At 41.3% G+C, this 23,379-nt stretch overlaps 1 protein-coding gene across 5 annotated transcripts in view; it reads right to left on the reverse strand.

The window, feature by feature from the left end:
- Positions 1-23,379, reverse strand: part of MORN1 (MORN repeat containing 1) — a 217,263-nt gene that overhangs the window by 156,579 nt on the left and 37,305 nt on the right. For all 5 annotated transcript variants that reach the window (XM_072608582.1, XM_072608581.1, XM_072608580.1 and 2 more), the window contains exons 8-10: positions 20,780-20,890; positions 13,257-13,380; positions 9,117-9,283 (exon numbers count right to left, since the gene is read on the reverse strand). In XM_072608582.1, the coding sequence (XP_072464683.1) occupies positions 9,117-9,283; positions 13,257-13,380; positions 20,780-20,890 (402 nt within the window). The remainder of the gene's footprint in view (positions 1-9,116; positions 9,284-13,256; positions 13,381-20,779; positions 20,891-23,379) is intronic.

Consider the following 23,379-nt stretch of genomic DNA (forward strand, 5'->3'; position numbering starts at 1 on the left):
CACTGTTGGGCATATGGCCTAAGGGAGTCAAAGATGGAAGGAGAGGTACTCTGTTCATCAAAACACTTATAGTAGCACTTTTTGTAGAAGCAAAGAGCTGGAGACAAAGTTGATGTGCATCAACTGAGGGGAAAACCCAACTGCGGCACATGAATGTGATGGAATATTATACAACTGTAAGGAATCGTGACCATGAAGAATGGTCACATGCAGATACTCATGAGACTTATATGAACTGATGTGGTGAGGAAAGAAAAACCAGGAAAACAACAGACACAAGGACTGCATCAGTGTAAATGGAAAGAACAATTACAAAAAAGAAATTGAAAAAGAATTATGACCAAGTTGAGTACCAAAGAAGGAATTATGTATTTTCCTCTCTTTTTCCAAGAGGTGGAGTACCATGGAGGCCATCAGCTTCAGACGATATATTGCTAAGTTCTGCAAACCCATTTCCCTCCTTTCTCCACCCCTCTACTCCTCTTTCTTTTGTTTTCTTTGTCACCTTGGTGGCAGTGTTGAGAATGAACTGGAGAAATAAAAGTCTAGAGACAGAGACTAGTTAGGATGTATTTTTTTTTTATAACCTTCTAGATGAGAATTAATGAGTTTAAGTAGAGTGGTAGTAGTGAGAATGGAGAGGAAAATACATACATGAATACACATAAACAACATAGCTGCAGATAAGCAAATGCAAGATCTGTCATACAAACAAATACAGGGCCATTCCAAAGGTGCCACTAACAGTTGGGCCTCTTGGAGGAGGGACCACCTGAGCTGAGCACAGAAGAGAAAGCCCACTTCCATATGACAGAGGGGAGGAGGGGGAAGATCCCAGGCAAGGGGAATAGCTTGTACAGAAGAATGGATGTGGGACATGGAATTCACCTCCACCCCAAGAAAGGAAACAGCAAGCTGGCTAGTTTATCTGAAGTAGGAAATGTATTTTGTAATCAGCCCACAAAAATAGTCTGGAGCCATATTGGGAAGGCTTTTAAATGCCAAACAGAGGAGCCTCTGATGTTACCTGACCAGGGGAGTAGCATGGTCAGGCCAGTCTTCCTTGTACTATCTTTACTTGTAAACATGATGTACATGTGATATCTCTGCACTGTAAGCTCCTTGAGGACAGGGGCTATTTAATTTGTGTCTTTGCATTCCTTGTGTATACTTCCTAAATGTCTGCTGAATAAAATTACCATAGGATATGAGAGACAGACAGAGACAGAGAGAGATAGAGATAGAGAGAGGGAAGGAGATAGAAAAGAGAGAGAGAGACAGGGAGAGAAAAGAGGAAGAGAGAAGAAAGGGAGAGAGACAGGAGTCCATGGGAGAGGAGAGGAGGAAGACAGAGAGAGAAAGAGAGAGAGGAAAGAGAGAGAGAGAGACAGAGAAGAGAGAGAGAAAAAGAGAGACAGAGAGGAAAAGAGGAAGAGAGAAGAAAGGGAGAGATGGGAGTCAGTGGAACAGGAGAGGAGAGGACAACAGAGGAGAGGACAACAGAGGAGAGGAGAGGAGAGGAAAGGAGAGAAGAGGAGGGGAGGGGAGGGGAAGGGAGGGGAGAAGGGAGGAGAGGAGAGGACAGGAGAGGAGAGGGGAGGGGAGGGGAGGGGAGGGGAGAGGAGAGGGGGAGAGAGACCTTCCTAATCAAGTTAGTCTTCAAAAGTCCTGAGTAATTCTCCAATGTTTCTTTCTAAATGCTTTAGTCTAGTTTCAATGTCTTTGGTAATATGACTCCACCCTAATATTTTCAACCTTATTTCATACTTTTCCCTTTTTATATATTTTATTTTCCAACTGAACTGGACTACTCTTTCACTGTTCCTTGGTTCTGTCCTGCACTCTCTTGTCTCCACGTACTGGTCACACTGTCTCTCAAGACAGGAACTGACACTCCCACCTAACAGATAGAAACCCCAGCTTCCCCCTTGAAGACCCAGCTTAAACAATGATCCACAGTGAAAGACTTCGCTTAGACCTGTTCAAGGCAATGATCACGACAATTCTAAATGACCCATGGTAGAAAATGTTGTCTACCTTCACAGAGAGAACTGATGAACTGGGTACGAATTGAAGCATCCTTTTTTTTTTTTTTTTTACTATATTTTGCTTGGTTTTTTTTTTTTAACAACTTGGCTGTATGGACACATATTTTGCATGACTTCACATGTATAACTGATATTATATTGTTTCCCTTCTCAATGGGTCAGGGTGAGAATTTAAAACTCAAAATATTTTTAAATGAATGCTGAAAAGAAATATTTTGTTTTAAAAAACAGACAGGCAAAAGGGGGATAAAAGACCCCCTGAACTGCTACCCCCTCCATAAAACCTTCCTTGTTGTCCCAAGGAGAGGTGATCTCTTTCTCCTCAGATCTTTCATCATATTTTGAACAACATATTCTAAATCGCATTACAGTTATCTGTGCACATCTTTTCCTTTTATTAGAATGTCAGCTCCCCCAAGCAGAGAGAATCTGTTGTTTTGGGTGATCTTCCTTGGGTCAGTAGGAGCAGAGTTGCAGTCCATACCACTATGGAGCAGGCTCCAAGGTCATGGGCTGGCCAGGCCAGGATTGGGCCTTTCCTTGGAATGCTGCCTGGAGAAGGCACCCAGAGGGTAAGAGTGATAAGAGAGATCTGGAGAGCCTGACAAGGCAACAGACCAGCCATCCAACCACGGATGAGGCAGTCACAGAAGGCCTGAGTCAATTCCCCTTGTTGGGAGAGGGTTTGCAATGAGGGAAGTCAAGAGTAAGGGACCAGCAGAACATATCGAGGAGGGCTGCCAGGGTGCTGCCAGGCCACAAAATCATGCCCTATGAGGACCCTTGAAGAGCCTGAGGATGTTTAGCTTGAAGGGGAGAGGGTTTGAGGGAGATGAGTGTGCAAGTTAAGGGGCTGGCCTGTAGAGAATGGACTTGCTCTGTATGGTCCCAGGAGCAAAGGAGAGAAGCTGCAGAGGGAGGTGGAGGTACCTGGCCCCTAGAGCTATCTACAAGGGAAAGGGCTGCCTCTGGAGAGGGAGGTTACCCTCCCACTTCCCAGGCATCCCCCTTCCCCAGAAGGCCTACAAGCAGAGGCTAGTGACGGACACCTGTCAGGGTGTGCATCAGCACAGGTTTCTGATCGGGGGCAAGTTGGACTCAGTAGCCTCTGAGATCCTTCCCACTCTGAACTGGGACTCTGTGAGCCATAGAGGGCACCAAGGGGTCTGGGGACAGAGGCTCAGAGGAGGTCCTCTGGCATTATGGACTTCTGGGCCAACCCTCTGCTCTCTTCAGGCTCATCTCAGGTCCTGCACAGTGGTGCCTTCCCTTATCCCCAAACCAGGACATGCCCTGGGGTATTGTAGGGGCTTATTACAGATTTGTGGCTAATCAGCATTGGAAGGAACAACGACCTTACAATCAGGAGGGCCTGGGTATGAATCCTGCCTCTGGGCAAATCACTTATCCTGTGTCTTCCTCAGCTTCCTCATCTACAAAATGGGCATAATAATAGCACCTACCTCCCCAGGTAGTTGTGAGGACCAAATGAGATAATGTATGCTAAAGGTATGCAGATGATGGAGTGCCACATAAAAGTGAGCTATATGAACGAAGTCTGACCTTGTCTCTTCTGGAGAGGAACAGCCATCAGGGATGGTGTGTCTGTGGCTTTCAACCTCAAGACAATGCCAAGATTCCAATAACTGCCCAGTGCCATAATCGGGGGCCACTGGTGACAGAGAATGGAATAAGGGCAGTGTTTGCAGGATACATTTTCTGTACTTTCACCCACAGTTTCCCCTTCCTGCAGGCCCTGAACCTGTGGGCCTGCCACTGAGGGAAGCACCAAGATTCATCGCCTCTTTCCTTCCTTCTTTGGTTGAAAAAACTACTTTCTCCAAATGATATCTTCTCTAACACAGAAAATGTACAGTGTGTGCACAACATAGTGGAACAACATAGAAGACTAATTTTTTACTTTTTCCATAGAGTTTTATTGATATGTTTTGTTTTCAAATTTTCCGGTGTCCCTTACTCACCTCCTCCCATTCATTCATTCATTCAATCAATGAATCAATCAACCAACCAACATTTATTAACTAGTATAGTAGATAGAGGAGTCAGGAAGACCTGAGTTCAAATCCAGACTTAGACACTTGCTAACTGTGTGACCCTGAGCACGTCTTAACTCTGCTTACCTCAGTTTCTTCATCTGTAAAGTGAGTTGGAGAAGGAAATGGCAAACCACTCCAGAATCTTTGACAAGAAAACTCCAAGGGTGAACTGAAATAACTGAAGAACAAAAACTATGTGCCAGGCACAGTGATAATGTTGGGGATCCAAAGGAAGGTAAAGAAAGTCCCTGTCCTCAAGGAGCTTACAGTTTTGTTCTTTATAATAAAGAACTCTTTTAGCAAAAGAAAAAGAGGAAGAGGAGAAAAAATCAGCAAAACGGATCAATCCACTGAAAAACTTTGCAGGGTTCTGCATGCACAGACCTCTAACCTCTGGAGAGAGAAGGACAAGTATCTTCTCAAATCTCTTCTTTGAGGTCATTTCATGTACTATTAATACTGATTTTACTTGTTATTTTTTTCATCAAATCATGGGTTCACACTTATAAAAAAAAATCAAGCTTTTGAGGGCTTGGTGTGTATAAAATAAAAGTGAAATTGCTTTGATCATCCTAGCACACTTTAGGCAACTAACATGAAACATGGTGCAAAACAAATGAATTTAAGAGATTCGCTAAAAAAAAATCATTTATGTATTTATAGATTTTCTTTTCAAAATAATTCAAAGGATGCAGTGGAGTAGATAGAAAGCCAGTTTCAGAACCAGGGAGACTTGGATTTAGGTCCTTTCTCTGATACACCTTGTCTGGGAGATGCTAAGCACTGTGGCTGGTGTCTCATGACCTTTAGCAACTCTCTACCAGATCCGGGATCGCTATGCATTAAAGGTGGGAAATCTACCACCTCAAGGCTACCTGTGACCCTCTAGGTTCTCAAGTGGGGTTCTTTGAATCCCAAAGTGTTGCACTTGAGGACCTAGAGGGAGAAAGCGTTTCTTTTGAGATTGTGTCCTAGATTAATGAAATTCCAGGAATGGCCAAGATAGCTGAGTAGAAAGATGCACATACACTAGCTCTTCCCTCACAGCCCATAAAATACGTGTAAAAAATGACTCTCAAAAAATTCTAGAACAGTAAAAGTCACAGAACAACAGAGTGAAAGAGATTTCCAGCCAAAAGTAACCTGGAAGGCTGATAGGAAAGGTCTATCCCACTGGATACTGAGTGGAGTGGAGCCCAGCCCTGGCCAGGTGGCATCAAAAGGAATAGGACTGGAACAAGCTTCCAGGGCAGAATTCGCAGCCGGGAGGGTCTCAGATCCCTCAACCTACAAGTGCTGAAGAAAGCTTCAAAGGTCAGTAAGAGGGCTTTCCCAACTGGGCTAGAGGGGACCAGGGTCCTCTCCAGCACTGGCCATAGGCAGCTGTGGTGGCAGTAGTCTTGGGGCAGCAGGGGTGGTGGCAGCAGGGTGCATCCATTTATGAAGCACTTGGCCTAAAGCCCCTGGGGGAATTGAGCAGCTGATCTGAATCTCAGCCCTGAGCACAGTCCTGGGGGGAGGAGGAGCACTAGGACCTTCTTCTTGACAAAGGATTCAGAAGTCAAGTAACTGGCAGGGAAAATGCCCAAAAAAAGGGGAAAAAAAATAAGACCATAGAAGGCTATTTTCTTGGTGAACAGGTATTTCCTTCCATTTTTTCAGATGAGGAAGAACAATGCATACTGTCAGAGGAAGTCAAGGTTTCTGCATCCAGTACCTCCAAAATGAATATGCAATGGGTTCAGGCCATGGAAAAGCTTGAAAAGCGAGTCAACAGCTTGCTAAAGGAGACCCAAAAAAATGCTGAGGAAAATAACATCTTTAAAAATAGGCTAACTCAATTGGAAAAAGAGGTCCAAAAAGTCAATGAGAAGGCTTCAAAAAGCAGAATTAGTCAAATGGAAAAGGAGGTTCGAAAGCTCACTGAAGAAAATAGTTCTTTAAAAATGAGAGTGGAGTTCAAGAAGTTAAAGACCACATGATAAATCAAGAAGTTAAAGAACAAAACCAAAGGAATGAAAAAATAGAAGATAATGTGAAATATCTCACTGGAAAAACAACTGACCTGGAAAATAGAACCAGGAGAGACAATTTAAAAATTATTGGACTATCCGAAAGCCATGATCAAAAAAAGAGCCTAGACATCATCTTTCATGAAATTATCAAGGAAAACTGCCCTAATAGAACCAGCGGCAAAATAAATATTGAAAGAATCCACCTATCACCTCCTGAAAGAGACTCGAAAAGAGAAACTCCTAGGAATATTGTGGTCAAATTTCAGAGTTCCCAGGTCAAGGAGAAAATATTGCAAGCAGCTAGAAAGAAACAACTCAAATATTATGAAAACACAATTAGGATAACACAGGATCTGGCAGCTTCTACATTAAGGGATTGAAGGGCTTGGAATAGGATATTCCAGAAGTCAAAGGAACTAGGACTAAAACCAAGAATCACCTACCCAGCAAAACTGAGTATAATACTTCAGGGGAAAAAATGGTCATTCAATGATAGAGAAGACTTTCAAGCATTCTTGATGAAAAGACCAGAGCTGAATAGAAAAATTTGGCTTTCCTACACAAGGATCAAGAGAAGCATGAAAAGGTAAACAGGAAAGAGAAATCATAAAGGACTTTCTTTTTATATTCCTACATGGAAAGATAAGATTTGTAACTCTTGAGACTTTTCTCAGTATTTGGGTAGGTGGAGGGATTATACACACACACACACACACACACACACACACACACAGTATCTGAAGGGATGATATCTATAAAAAATAAAATTAAAGGATGAGAGAGGAATATATTGGGAGGAGAAAGGGAGAAAGGGAGGAGAAAGGAGAAAAAGGAGAAATGGGGCAAATTATCACTTATAAAAGAGATAAGAAAAATCTTTTTCAATGGAGGAGAAAAGGGAGGAGGTGAGAGGGAAAAAGTGAAGCTTACTCTCTTCACATATGACTTAAGGAGGGAATAACATGCTCACTCAATTTGTATGAAAATCTAGCTTACACTACAGGAAAGTAGGGGAGAAGGGGACAAGTGGGCTGAGGGGGATAATAGAAGGGAGGGCAAATGGGAGGAGGGGGTAATTAGAAGTAAACACTTTAGGGACAGGACAAGGTCAAATGAGAGAGTAGAATAAATGAGGGACAGGGTAGGATGGAAGGAAATATAGTTAGTCTTACACAACATGACTATTATGGAAGTCTTTTGCAAAATGACCCTTATATGGCCTGTATTGAATTGCTTGCCTTCTCAGTGTGGATGGGTAGGGAAGGAGGAAGGGAGAGAAGTTGGAATTCAGAGTAGTAGAAATGAATGTTGAGAATTGTTATTGCATATAACTGAGAAATAAAAAATACAAGTAATGGGGTATAGAAATCTATCTTGCCCTACAAGAAAAGTGAGAAGATGGTGATAAGGGAAGGGTGGGGTGTGATAGAAGGGAGGGTTCATTGAGGGAAAGGGTAATCAGAATGCAAGGTGTTATGGGGTGGGGGGGAGGGGAGAGATGGGGAGAAAAATGGAGCTAAAAATTTTATGTAAGTCAATGTAGAAATCTAAAAATAAATAAATAAAAGTATGAAAATATATATATTTCTATTAAAAAAAGAAATTCCAGGAATGACCATATCTGTTATCCCTTCCACATCACTGGGGTTAGGGGTACAGTGCCCCTATGATCTAGAAAATCTGCATAAAATTTTTTGGACCTCCCTTCGTACCAGAGAAGAAATCTGAATTATTATGGTATTAAATGATAAAATATGTTGACATTGTATAATACTATACATATTTTATGCATTTTTGAATTGCTAAAATTTTTCATCATCTGTTGGCCTTTACATGTCATTTGTGGCTTTGGCAAAACTCCACCAAATTCCCATTTAATTTCTTTTTCTGATCCTCAATACATCTAAACTGGGATGAAGAAAGTCACGATGTGGAAGGAATAACTGTAGTCTGTCTATCTATCTATCTATCTATCTATCTATCTATCTATCTATCTATCTATCTATCCATCTATCATCTATCTATCTATCATCTATCTATCTATCTATCTATCTATCTATCTATATCTATCTGTCCATCTATCTATCCTACCTACTTACTTATCTATCTGTCTATCTAGTCTGTCTATCTACTCTTGCCTATCTATCAAAAGAACTTTCACAAACACATTCCTCATATATAGGTTTTACCTCTTTGGAAAAGAAAGCAGCAGCCAGCTGATTAATGTTCAGAATGGGACAAATGAGCCGGAATGTCATCCTACTTCCTTTCAAGAGTACTTGAAGTCATTCCATTACTTCTTTATAGTACCCTAGTGAAATCTGTAATTGTCTCACAGATAGAAATCAGCATAATAAACCATCCCACGTTCTTTTTTTCCCCTCTCACATTTAAAGCACCTGACAAGGCTATAATGAGCCTGGGAGGCTGAGGCAGATTTGGAGACCAGAAAGAAGATGGGTGTGGGCAGAGTACAATTGGAGCGTGCCAGGCTAATCACAAGATTTAGAGCTGAAAGAGATCTTAAATGCCATTTAATCCAGTTCCCTCATTTTATAGATGAAGAAACTGAGACCCAGAGAGGTGATTTGCTCAGTCACACAGGCAGGAAGTACGAGAGCTGGAATCCAAATCTGAACTCTCTGCCTGCTCCCATAACACCTGGTTGCCTCCCTCTTAGCTCAGAGCCAAGAGGTTCTGAGCCTGAACTCAGGTTCCTTCCAGCTCCATCATTATATGAACTGGTGACTACATGAGGACATATTTAGAACTCAGGTAACCAAATGGACCAATGGCTCACACCTATATTATCCTCCAGAGACCACCACTGACCTACTAGAAAGTATAAGGTGGTAGGGAAGGAAACAGATTGTCATGATGTTTGAAAATTCCAACATCTGCATTCAAAAGTATAGCAATTATTTATTAGAAGACACCTTTTATTTAATAGGTATGGAAAAAGACAAGTAGTTGACTAATGGATGGTCTCTACTTACCATCCAGGTCATCAGAGTCAGCTCTTGTACGATACAATAGTGATTTCAATAAGGATTCTGGTTCCAAATCTTCCTTTGGGCAAGATGGTGCATCATCAGGACATTCAAATTTGGAAGCTTCTGTCTCTGGTCTTCCAGTCAAAGGATAGTTAATGCATTCAAATCCACTGCCAAAAAAGACCCAGTTTGACACTTTACTTCAGATACACAACCACATCAGGGTGTTAATAAAATCATCCAGTTAGAATGTGGAACTTGTATAACATCATCTGAGGTTGAAACAGAAAGTGACTAAAACATTTGAACAATCATTGAGTTGATTACCCTGGAATCAAACTAGATTGGTGGATTCTGTCTGCGAACTAGATAATCCTGAGCCCTGGGCTTCAAGGTCTACTCCCACTAAGTGCTTCACTTGGACACTGTGTAGAAAAGTGGAAAAGACTGAATGGGGACATCAGAGGCCTGGGTTCTGTCCTAGCTGTGCCATTTCTTGGCAAGCTGACTTTGGGTGAATCATTTAACTAAAAGAAGTCTCAGTTTCCTCATCTGTGGAATGGATATGTCAATCCCTGCCTCCCTCAGGAGGTCTGAAGTGATCTCCAAGGCCATTGAATCCAACCCAAACAGGCACAGGAAAATTTATGTCAAAATGCTTTATAAACTGTACGGCACTGCGCCAAAAGTAGGCATTACTATTATCATTATGACAGTAAATTAAATTTTAATAAGTATTTGTGGAATTGAATTGCATGATACTGATTTCCCTGATCAATAGCAAAGAATGATAAAGAGCCTAGACTTGAGAGGGGTTCACCTCAGGGTCTCTGCTACAGATTGGGACTTTAAGTTTGCATAAGATGGTCCTGCATTCTTCTTTTCCTTCCTCTTCAGGACTCTGGAAACTTGGCAGTTTCATCATGGGGAGTGAGAGCTCCCTCCTCAACACAAACCACAACCCCTTCCTCCACATCTTAGAAAGTTGCCTTTGTAAGTTGTTGTAGCCAACAGAATTGCTCCTCTGTTAACCAACCTTCTGATAATGAGGTCAAGTCATCAACCTTAGAAAAAACTTCTTTAAAAAACCATTTTAAAGCAAGGTGTAGTGGTGTATGCCTGTAGTTCATGCTATTGAGTTTGGGGGATTGCTTGAGTTTGGGAAGTCTGAGCCACAATGGAGCTGAAGCTGACTGGGTGTCCACATTGAATCCAGTACCAGCATGGTGAGCCATAGGTGTAGAGGGCCACCAGGCTGCGGAAGGAGGAGAGAAGTGGTCCATGTCAGAAACAGAGCGAGTCCAACTTTCTGTGGCCATCAGTGGTGGGGCTGAGCCCATGAACAGTCCCTGAACTTCCAACCCTGGAGAAAGAAGGAGACCCAACATCGAGGACAACAAAGAACTATTTAAAGGTGCACAACCAAGCACTGCTTTCCATAATTGGTGGCTCATTGCCTAAGTTACTGAAATGTATTGGTTTGTTACTAGAAAAAAAAAATTCAAGGCAAAGCCTTCTCAGGCCCTCTATCTCCTGCATTTGAATATTATATCATACTAGATTCTACCAGGCACACAGGAGTTGGGTAGCTTGGTGAGTTAATAGCTTTTATGAGAGGGTTTCTAGAACAAACACACTTCTAGCATTGCAGGGATAGGGAAGTCTCTGCTGCTGCTACAAGAAATCAAGAGGAGACATGAGGGAACACTTAAACCAGGGTAGGGCCTCAGGTTCATGCCAGAGTGGGACTGGTTGAAAGAACTGGGCATATTTAGCAAGGTGGTGCAATGGATAGAGTGCCAGGCCTAGAGTCAGGAAAACCTGAGTTCAACTCTTGCCCCAGATACTTACTAGCAGTATAATCCTGGGCAAGTCACCTAACATTTGCCTCAGCTTCCTCATCTGTAAAATGAGGAAAAGGAAGAAGAGGGATGAGGCAGAGGAGGAGAAGAAAGGGGGAAAAGGAAGAGAAAGGGGAGGAGAAGGTTGAGGAGGTAAAGAGGAGGAGGAAGATATTTAGGAGTCAACATTATCACATTATCTATAGCTGTCTTCATTCATTTCATGGCTATTATGTGGAAGAAAGCATCTGCTTATTCTGCTTCATCCCAGAGGTCAAAACTCACAACAATGGGTAGAATTTGCAAAGAATCAAATTTAGATTACCCTTCCAAATAATGAGAGGTATCCAAAAGTAGAAAGAGCTACCTTAGGAGGTCTCGGTTAGTCCTTCCTTCCTGAAGAGGACCAATGATATCACGTGGTGATGTCTTGACTTGTGTATGAATTGGATTTAAGTGAGACAGAGTTGCACAAAGTCATCAGCCTCACTTTTTCATCCAGAGTTGTCACAGTCCAGTGGCAGGACAAAAGTTAAGATACCTGGTCATGGTCCAAGATGCAGTGGATGACGATGACATCTTTGGTACTGACCAGGCTCTTAGCACCTGCTTCAGTCACTTTCATGGCCATTGCAATAAACTGTTCTCATTCAGCCATTCCACCAGGGGAAGTCTTCATATGCTTGGGATAGACACCCCTCCTTACTGACAGGTTTGTGGCTCATTGTTTATCCTCAGCTTAGTTCAACAGCCCACCCAGCAGAGATGTTAGTACTCCCTGAATGCCCCATATGTCCTAAGTCTTTGGGCAGAGGTTAGAAGACCAGTGGTAAAGCGCATGGTAGAGAGAATCCTTCTTCATACCCAGGGAGGTCTCTAAGACTTCATAGAAGGCTGGTGGGTTCCCCTACAACTCTTAAATTCAGTTGCCTGAAATCACAGAAGACTGGTTACTTCTCAATAAGTCATAATGGTCCTTATCAATAATAGTCTGAACTATTTTGATAGATCAATCAACCAGCATTGACTGAGCACCTCCTTTGTGTCAGGCTCCATAGTAGGCACTGAGGATACAAAGTCAAAAGGGAATCACCCCTGATCTCAAAGAGCTTATAGTCTATGAGGACAGTCAACATAGATGTGTAATTGATGTTTAAAGAACTTTGAGAAATAGAAAAAAATTAAGAACACACTTCTATAGCACATCAAGGTGCAAAGCAGTTGACTCACAACTATCGTTTGAGGAGGCCACTGAAAGTACTATGGTTCTTAATTTACAGATGAAGAGACTGAGGCCCTGTGAGATGAACTGAGTTACCAAGGCCAGATTCTGAGGAGGCATCAAAGGCTGGTCACTGACCCCTGGGCCTTCTTGATCCCAAATCCAGAGCTCTTCCCACTCTGCTGGGCTGCTTCTACTATGGAGAATCTCAAAGAGAATTAAGATTCTTGAAATGAACTCAGCAGTAACTGAACTGGAGGAGTCACAGTATGTAAGAAATTTTCAAAGTAGTCTTAACTTTGATCACACAGTGATCAGAACTGGGAAAATGGAAACTCATCACTTATGTTCCACTTTCCTCTCCAAAGAGATTGTGAACTAGTGACATCAGCACAAAATCGGGAGATAGGGAGTTAGGAAGGCTAACCTTCTCTTTGAAATGAACAACCCATCTAACCTCAGATAAATCCCTCAATCTCTCTGCTTCAGTTAATATTTACTTTAAAAAAAAAAAAAGAGCTTTGAAGATTAAAAAAAAAGAAAACTCTGCCTAAGTAGTAAAGAATAACCCATCTACAGGAATCATTAAGGGCTGACAAACACCTTCATCCTAAATTCTAAACCCTAGGAATATTAATGACAATTAAGAAAATGATATAAAGAAAGATTAAAGGAGCAGCTAACTAGTACTGACCTGCTTTCTCCATGATAATCGACCATGAAACATATTGTTGGTAGTTTTCAAATACTGCGGGTTTCTAACTTTCTTTTTTCTACTTTCTAAGTCTCTATAAGTGAATTCAACATGGCAGTGGTAATTTGACATTCCTGAGAGGACTTTGCATGCTTCTGACAAAAGACGCCTAAAAAAAGACTGGATTCCTGCATAAATTCAGGAGCAGGAATTTGAGAAGTCTGTGAACTCCCTTTCTAATCAGATGAAACTCTGATGGGGAAAGAGAGCTTAGAAAAGCCCTGAAGTCCTAAACTGGTGAACAGAACAGAACACCTTACACGTACCTACTCTTTACTCCAGTAGGGGACAGGCAGAAGGGGATGGCAATTCTATCCAGAACTTACAAGGGAGTTTGGATCGGTTTCACCTCAGCATCTCCAGTCACCTTGAAAAAAGCGAAATTTGAGAAAGCCGGAAGCTGCACGTATCGGACTCCAGCCCAGACCTTCAAGACTCGGCCACTCTCATCTTTCCCAAAGACAAAGAAAGCAAAGAAAGCAACAGTTAAGATTTAAATCATCAAACTCATGGTTCCATAAGCGTTAACAGGGAATTGTTTTATCTTGCAAATTTTCTCATCATGAAGATGTTCCTTGAAGGCCACTACACTACAGGGTATGACAGATCCAAGTGTACACTTGAGTTTACACTCAGATCAATTTTGTGTTCTTTTCTATCCTGTAAACATTTGTTAAGGTAGAGTTTCTGCCTTCAGTGAGGTTTGGAATCAACTAGGGAGAACATAGACTAGGACATAGACCTAGCTGGGCATAATCACAAGACAGATGATAAGAGGCAATGATGAGGTCCCCTCGAAGTGCTCCAGGAAAATTTCAGGAGGGAGAGGATTCTTTATAGTAAGATCATCTAAAAGAAATGAATTGCCTAAACTTATGAATGCCTGAAAATACTCTTCCTTAATGTCATCACATTTCATTCATTGTTTGTTCATTACGCCTTTGCTAAAACGCCCTTTCCTTCCCTCTCAATTACTCACAAAGGGGGTTGCCAACTGGCCAATATTTGACCATTTTGTTGGATTCCTTCCCCTACTACACCCTATTTTTCTCTTGGTCATCCTACTCACAAACAGCATAATCCCCCAAAACCTAATTCTCACAGAAAGGTTTTCTTTGGACCCTGTCTCCCTAGGCTGCCCCACTTTGCCTTGTCAAGTGACACTCTTTTTTTGTCTCTGCATCATACTCTTGAGAAAGGGTTTTTCTTCATCATTTCCCCTGACTCCCATCCCAGAATTCTCAAGTTCCCCTGAGACCTGGGGTTGTTATAAGGGAGATCCTAGAGAATGATCACACTATCCCAATATAAATGGCTTATGTTTGAACTCTTCTTGACTTGGTCATGGTGACTAGCCAGTGATTAATTTTGTCTTGCCTTCAGTGAGGAAGCCCATGTGCTTGGTTCTCGGTGAAGGCAAAATAAACACAGAACAAATGCTCATGAGTTGACAAACATTTTCAATTCAATATTCAATCAGTACTTAAGAGGGACATTTATTAAAACACAAACAAGAACCACAATGCATGCATTCATGCCCCCATGATCAAAAAAACAGCTTGAACAATGAAGCAATATACAAGGGTGTGAATGCAAAAATAAGACACAACAGACATCATGAGAGGGTAAGAATGATGGTCTGGGAGTCAGGAAGGCTCATTAGAATTCCATCTCAGACACTTGCCAGCTGTGGCTTCCACCTTTCCACCTACTGATTCCTCCTCTCCTGCCTTCAGAAATGATCATCTCTTCCCCCAATTTCCATCCTTATAAACCTTCAATAATAGACTTATCTTTTTGTTATTGTTGTTCAGTCATATCTGATTATCCATGACCCCATTTGGGGTTTTCTTGGTAAAGATTTTGGACAGGCTTGCCATTTCCTTTTCTAGCTCATTTTACAGATGAGGAAACTGAGGTAAGCAGGATTAAGTGACTTGCCTAGGGTTACACAACTAAGTATCAAAGTCAGATCTGAACTCATGAAGATGAGTCTTCCCGATTCCAAGTCCAGTGCTCTATCTACTACACCACCTAGCCACCTGTAGAACTTACCATACCCTGAAGCTATGTCCCATATTTCTCCTCCTAATCCCCCATCCTGAAGGTCTTCAGGTGGATTCTGAATGATTGACCCCTTGTCAGGATGTCATAGTGGGGACTCCTTTGGTGTTTGGACTGCCTGGCCATGGAAGTACCTTCCAACTCCCAAATTCTGTGATTCTTTCCTTACTCAAACACCTGAAAAAGCCATCTTTACTCATTGCTTCCACTTCCTGCCATCCTATCCTCAATGCTTTGCAATATGCCATCTGACCTCATAGGTAAACTAAAACTGCTCTCTGACCAGTAATCTTGGCTGTCCAATCCTATGGGCTCAGCAAGCTTTTTCTATAAAGGGCCAAATAGTAAATATTTTAATCTTTGTGGACCAAGAGACAGAATTGAGGATATAGTATATAGGTGCTCATATAACAAGAGAGAAGGCAAATCTCCACATTTTTATTGATAAAAATTAAAATATAATAACAGTATTTGAATACAATTTTTATAATACCAGTCTACTAATGAGAAGAATGTAATTCTTTTGGAGGATATAATGTTTGACTTAATTATGGTTCAAAGTTATGTATATCTTATCCTCAAATCTGATTGCAAATAAATGTTTCTCTGTAGTGAGATTTTATACTTTTGTAAAAAATTTTTCAAGATTTCCCCTTTGAAAATGTCTTTTCACATAGATAGGTGCTGCCAAATACTGACATGAATCCATGAGCATATTATTTTAATGAGCATATTCATCACTTGGAAAGCATTTATAGAATTCTATTAGAATCTTCTCAGGATATCTGCCTTTTAGCATCACAAATTAATCACTTCTAATTGAAAGACAGGTAGAAACTCCTCAATTGTACAGTTAAATGGATTTTGAAATATGGATATTTCTTTTGCACTTATTTTGTGGTCCAAAAAACACTTGACAGAACTGTAGTTTGAGCTCAGAAAACACATTCACTGCAAATTTGTATGGGAATAAAGATCTCATTTCGTGTTTGAACTTCTAACAGCATGTTCAGTTGTTTCAGTCATATCCAGCTCTTCATGACCATATTTGGAGTTTTCTTGGCAGAGATACTAAGAGATTTGACATTTCCTTCTTCAGCTCATTTTACAGATGAGGAAACTGAGACAAACAAGGTGAAGTGACTTGCCCAGGGTCACACAGCTAGTAAATATCTGAGGCTGGGTATGAACTCAGGAAGATGGGTGTTCCTGACTCCAGGCCTGGCACTCTATCCACTGTGCCAGCAGCTTGACATTACTTGTGATTCAAACAATGCTAATTATTGCTGAATTGACTTTCCTGATAGTTTTGCATATAAACACTGTTTTGTCTTGTAATTTTAGGCTGAATTCATTAAGAAACATTATCAAGTCTATAGCAAAAGCTAATTTCCAAAGCCATTCCCTGTTCAGTAGTAGTGTTGAGGGTAGTTCCATCATCCCATCCAAAATTTTCAATCTCAGCTTTGAGCTAAAAATCATAACAAAACTTCTTTTCCCCTCTTCTTTTCTTGTTTTGACATGATAGGTATGCTCTGATAATAAAAATATAGTGTTGCAGTATAGTGAGATATGTGGTACATGAAACGCCATCAAGTTCTGTCACTGCAAAGCATGTTGAAAATCATACATGCATACATATATATACACGCACAGATATCGCAGTCATTGCCCTCCAGATAAGAATGCAAGCTCTTTGCAAGGAGCAATTGTTTCATGCTTTGTGCTAGTGTCTTCGGTGTTTCGCTTAGGGCCTACATATGGTAGGTCATTAAGGAATGCTTACTAATTGACCAAGCAACTTGTCCAGATTGTACTGCTGATACGTTCCTGAGGTGGAGCATGAACTCGAATTTTCAGGACTCAGGTCAGCTCTCTCTGGTGCCTTACTTTAGGTGAAGCTGCCATACAATAGCTACTTAAAATATTTCCTGAATGAAAAAATAAATATTTAGCTTTGGAATGAGTTTTCACGCTTCTCTTTGAATTCAGACATTTCTGCTTTATTAGCACCCCAGAGCACATCACCCAAAATAGCAAAACTGCTTCTCTGTACTCAGATGGGAAGTTCTGAGTATGCAAGAGAAAGGAAATGGTTCTGGAGGCAATTGTCATTTGTCCTTCATTTTCAAAAAGGACCAATGACATCACAGGGTGACGTCTTGATTTGCTGTAAATTGGATTTAAATGAAGCAGAGTCACCTGTTTCACTCTTTCTTCCTGAGTTGTCAACATCCGCAGGCAGGACAAAATTGAAGACCCCTGGTGATGACCTAGGATGTAGTGGATGACCTTGGCATCTTGGATGTGTGACCAAGCTCTAAACACTCCGGAGCACCTGCTTCAGCCCCCTTCATGGCTGTTGGAACAAATTGTACTCAGCCGCACATCCATCAGGGAAGCTTTCACATGTTTGAGGTCTACAACCCCTTAACTCATCAACAAGTTTATGGCCCATTGGTTAACCTTGGCTTGGTTTAGCCCATCAGCTGAGGCAGTTTACTGGGGTATAGTTGCTGTGCATGCTACAGCTCCTTGGAGCTGCAGACGAGAGCTGAGTGTTAGGGTAGATAAGCAGCCCTGAAAAGAGTTTGGCAGCCCATCCACCAGACATGCTAGTCGCTCAGGAGGTACCAGGGAAGCTCTCAACGCAGGCTGTGATATGTCACGGGTCAGGAGGACAGGATCCTGTAACCTCTCATGAAAAGACTTGACCAAAGGGCCCATGTATCCTTTCCCTGTCCCCTTGCTCAGAAATCATTCCTGCTCCTGTTGCATGTTAGAAAAGTCATGGTTCATCCCCTAGTCTAAAGTAAGAAATCAGGGAGAACTGACTCGGTCTCCCTGCTCATAGTGCTGTGTTGGTGGTTCATACCTTCCCTGAGATAGAGAAGATAATGAAATGTTTTCATTTTAAAAGCCTCCTGCTGGGCTAAAGGTTGTACAGGGAAGTAAAAGTAAATAAGAGTTATTAAACAGTGTCAACAAAGGACTTTATTCTCTTAATTATGTTAATAGGCACTTGTAAGCAAGATTTGTTGCCATCTAGATGAGCCTTAGTTGCCATTTGAAATGTCTTTAACTTTGAAAGAAAGACTTTAAATATCCTGGGAGAAACCCAAACTGTCCCCTGCCTGGTTTGTCTAGCAGCCATAAATCATCCTTTCAAGCCCTTGTGTCAAGCCTCCTAGTAACAGGACGTGACCCTGAATTTGGGAAGCCAAGCCCTGGCAGTTCCTACAAAGTTGGACCTGGAAAGGCCATGAGCATAGGCCAGGGATGGCCTCTGAGTGTCTGTCATCTGAGCATCATCCCAACTATGACTCAAGAAAGTGAGCCACCGGACAGAATGGTTTAGTGGGAAGGGCTCTGAGCTAGGGGTTGGAGAGTCTGAATTTGAATGCCAGCTCTGATCTTGATGTGACCCTGGGCAGGCCACTTCATCTCTACAGACTTGTTTCCTCTATAAAATGAGAGGGAGTGGGCTTGCTGGTTTCTGAGGCCTCTTCTAGCTCTAGAACTGTGATCCTAGGGAATGATTTTGGTTTTTATTTTCTGTTCAGGGAAGCTCATGTGGAATGTCATTGAGGGCTTGGGATCAACATCAGAAGGAGAACCTACATCAATGAGATCACAGATACTTTAAGTACTGAATCACTCACACACACACACACACACACACACACACACATTCACGCTTCAATGGACCTATGAGCTCATCAAGATAGGTACTATCTCCACTGATACAAATTCCAACCCATCCATACTTATCCATCCTACATGACTCTTGCTTTTGTCCTCCTCTAGGCAGGAAAAATGACATTTTGTTGTGACAATCTTTTCGCTTTCTTGATAGTGCATGGATACCAATAGGGCACACAGACACTCCGTCCATTATCACTAGCCCAATGGGACCAGCCTATTGCTTTTTCTCATCATACATTTTTCTGATGACCCCCTTTGGACCATTTCTCCTGGGCAGTTCCTCATTTGTTCTATGTTCAAGCCTGCTAGTGCCCACATGAACTGCCTTCTCCATTGCCCTATTAGTGAATCTTAACTTCAATTCTTTGGAGACTGTAGCATTCCAAGACTCAGCTATATGGCTGCACTGGAAGGGAAGGCCTTTGTTTCAGGGTAAAGTGTGGGAATCATTAAACTGGACACATGAATTCCTAAAGGTTATCCCAATTTCTTAGTTTAGTTCTAAGACAGAGCTCTCTGTCTTCAGCGTCTTCCCAAGATATCTATGCCCTGGTGGACCAGCTCTCTGGGTTGTTCATCCAACTGCATAACATAGCTTGCATAATGGAGAATCTTCATTCACTTGGTTTTTCCAGTGTGGATAGTTAGGCTGACCCCTTTTGAGGGTGTTAGATATTTTATTTAAAGCACAATGATGTGATTGCTATGATGTTTTCTAGGGACAGGAGAATCTGAAGGCATTCATCAGCTAAAGGGCAAGTTTCTTTCATTTGTCCTCTTTGCTGGACCACCTTTCCAACAGCAGCAAACATATTTGTGCTTTGGCAGGCACGTGTTCCCACATTTCATATCTTGCTGAATATTAATAATCACTGAACAATTCTTTCAGGGACTCTCGTAGGATTTAGACGTGCAAGGGGGGTATACTTTGCTGTATTCTGCCAACATACTCCTGTGAAGAGTTTATTAACAATCAGGCCCCCATACACACTCACCCTTCAGTGATGTCAGTAGAAGAGGTGGCTGTCCCAGCAGCATAGGGTCAGGCTCTGTCAAAATGGTAACACTGTTTTCTGTACCACATTTAAAGGGTGTAGCCACACACTCAGAACTCCCACTCCTGGCTGCCTTGAAACTAGGGTTTCTGTTTTCTATTTGCTGTCAGTAATTCTCTCCAATTATTATTGACTCATTTGGGTGGGAAGGAACCTATAGGAAGTCATCTAGTCCATCCCTCTGCGTCATGGCTGGATTGATTTAATTATTTGTAAACCACCCCTGACAGATGGATGTCTGGTGTTTGCTCGAATACCTCCAATGAGAGCAATTAGAAACCCCGCCACAGCAGCCTGAACCGTTGGCAGCCACTCTTATTCGGCCATGTCTTTTGCACACAAATGTACCTATTAGAATACTTTCTCTTCTCTGTTTTGCGTTCTAGGATATTTGTGGTAAGTAGACATAAATTAAAGCCAATGAATCCTTCTCCTGAAGCCAAGTTACACCCATGCCTATATACATGTGTATGTGTGTATGTATGTACATATATATACACATATAATATGTATATATTTTTATTCATTCACCTATTTGTTTGTTTGTTTAATTAAAAACAGATATCTTCAGCAACACCAGGGTTCAAGCTTAACCTGCTCTTTTGGCACAGTTATCAAAGGAATCTAAAGAATTGCTTAGGGGATCTATAGCTGGAAAGGACCTCAGAGGTCGCTTAGTCCAACTCCCTCTTTAACAGAAGTGGAAACTAAGGCCCAGTGAGGGGAAGTGGCTCTTTGAAGATCACCCAGGTAGCCAAGCCAGGATCTGACCTCCAGCTCCTCAGATTCTGAAGGCTACCCCCTCGCCTCCCCCCCCCCCACCTGAACCACCACAAACAAGGTCGCTTCTTTAGGATGAAAGACAAAGGTCACTGAGGGTGGGACAGACTCTGAACCAAGATCACAGTGTGCTGGGGGGGAAGGAAGGTAAAATACAATGCCTCTTTCACATTGCTGGTACTTGCCTTGTATAAAAACAACCCTTTAAGAACACGGACATCCATAATCATTAAAGGCGCTCTTACTTTCGACAATCTCCCCTTCGTCGGTCTGGAGCTGAACCCTCATGGTGATTGGAGAACCCTGCACCACCTTAATCACCTTCGGACCCAAAATCACAATCTTTGAAGCTTGAGCTAAAACAGAGAAGGATAAATGTGCACTGGGGTCATAGTAACAAGCTCCACTGTCTCACATTAGAATTTCTTGTCCATCTAATGGATGGCTCCCAGAGAGGAAATGTGATTCCACAGCATTATTAGATGAGGGAGAAACAAGAGTTGGGCCAGCTCTTGGGTGTATTAATGCTCTCTCCTTTTTTTTTTTTTTTCCAAAAGAAGTAACTAAATAAAAAATAGTAACAAAACTCATTACTTATATTAAACTTTTCAAAAAATTCTCTCTGATACCCAGATATCTATGGCAAATATTTAGTAACTCTCTCTCTTGGTGTCCCCTTACATTTCTCTTCAGTCATTTGTTTATTCCTATATTTGCATACATGTTAACCATGTCCCTGATATTTTGGGTTTGCTTTCTTTGATTTCTCCAGATTTCTTTCAACGTTTAGCCTCCCCTCTTTTTTTTAAATAATGTTTTTATGGTGTATTCCCCAAATGAGAACATTAGGTCAAAGATACAATCAGCGTTATTACTCTTGGAGTGTATCATGCTGCCAGATTTTTCTTCAAAAGAGTTCACTGGTTTGCAATTCCATCAGCAATGTATGAGTTCTATTAGTGATTTTTTCACCCTTTTAATAATACCAAAATTTCTACACATGTGAAACAGGCATAACAACTCTAACCTAACTTATTGAAGAAAATACCAAATACTTTCTCAGAGGAATTCCTGAAAAATGCACAAAGTTTTTGAGTGTCTTTTAAGAATTGAAAAATAAGGCATCACTCCCTAGCGAGACAAAAGCTAGTTCAGCTAGAAAAGATTTTTTTAAAAAAATATTTAATACTAAGCATATTAGAGCAACTTAACAAATACCTCTAAAATTAAAGCCATGACTTTGTAATGTTGTTTTATTGGGTTCAGCAAAATTATTTATAGCATTTCAACTACACAAGAGAATTGATATTAAATATAGATTGCAAAGATTTGCTGATTTAATACATGTTGAAAATGCTGAAGGTGAACAGCGTGAAAGGTATTTAGATTTACCATTTGAGTGGAATAGTCTAGTATGTCTCACAGACTTGGACCAGATTCAGACATAGCATCTTCTCCATCTGAGTCAGCAACTTTAGGCTGTTTCTCAAGACAGAGAGCTGCTCAAAGCTCTTTTGACTGTTCCATCTACATGAGTAAAATCATTTGTAATACTGAGCTGAGATTTATGACCACTCACAATGATTACGAAGCTCTCTTTGCCACAAGGGCTGTCTCCTGCGATCCCACCAGCTGCCCAAAGGCAAGAATAAGCAGGTATTCTCAGCAGACCAGAGAACTGTGGTATTTCCTTTGTTTTGTTTCTAGCATCTGTTTTCTTTCTGTGGTACTTTTGAACCTTGTCATCTAAACAAATGCCTTCTGAATTAAAGGATGAGAGGGCTTTTTCTTTCTTTTTCTTCAGAGGCAATCAGGGATAAGTGACTTACCCAGAGTCACACAGCTAGCAAATGTCTGAGGTCAGATTTGAACTCAGGTCCTCCTGATTCCACAACCAGTGCTCTATTCACTGTATATCTGGCTGTCCTCCTTTTTTCTTCAATAAAAGAAACTGAATCTATTCAGGATTTCTTATTTCCTCATCTGCAAAATGGGGATGATAACTATAGTACCAACTCCACTGGCATAGTGGATGGAGTATGGGTGTGAAGTCAGAAAGCTCTGGTTCCAAATTCTGCCTCTGATATTTAATAACTATAAAACTACTTGGGTCCTCAGAATCTCTGATAGCTCTCTAAGACAAGGCTACTAAGTCATGGATCACAAGAACATACTGTTATGACTGGACATAGGAGAGGGGAGAGGGAGAAAAATTTGGAGCTCAAAATCTTATTAAAAATGAATGTTGAAAACTATCTTTACATGTAATTGGAAAAAATAAAATACTATTTACAAAAAAACAACCACCACCACCATATTTTTAGAGTTGGAATTGATACTGGAGGTCATCCTATCCCACACCTTAATTTATAGATGGAGAAATTAAAAGTCTCATCTGGGGTCACTGATGAATTTACACTGACCTATACCATAGAGCTGTTCTAGGAGATCAAATGAGATAATAGTGTAAAGTGTTTTGTAAACCTTGAAGTGTTACATAACTATCAAAAACTATTAATATAAATATAGGAATATTCCACCTAACATTATCCCAAACCATTACATTTCATAATGGTGCCATTACTATATTAAAACCAAACCGTTCTAAAATGTAAACAATTGTTTAACATAAGCTGGCTACCGGCACAGGACCAGAAGTCAGATGATCCAACTATGGAACAGACTGATGCGGTAACATTCTTTCACCTAACAGAGAGAACCAATTAGTAATGCCAGGTGGACCATGCTTGTCCTGGATGTGCCACTAACCATCAGTAGTGTGTTAGTAGAATAAATGGCCTCAGGAAACTGTGGGCTTCCCCTGCTGGACCTCTGCAGGCAAAGG

Source organism: Notamacropus eugenii, chromosome 5, assembly GCF_028372415.1.
Source record: "Notamacropus eugenii isolate mMacEug1 chromosome 5, mMacEug1.pri_v2, whole genome shotgun sequence".
In the NCBI taxonomy this organism is placed as follows: domain Eukaryota; kingdom Metazoa; phylum Chordata; class Mammalia; order Diprotodontia; family Macropodidae; genus Notamacropus; species Notamacropus eugenii.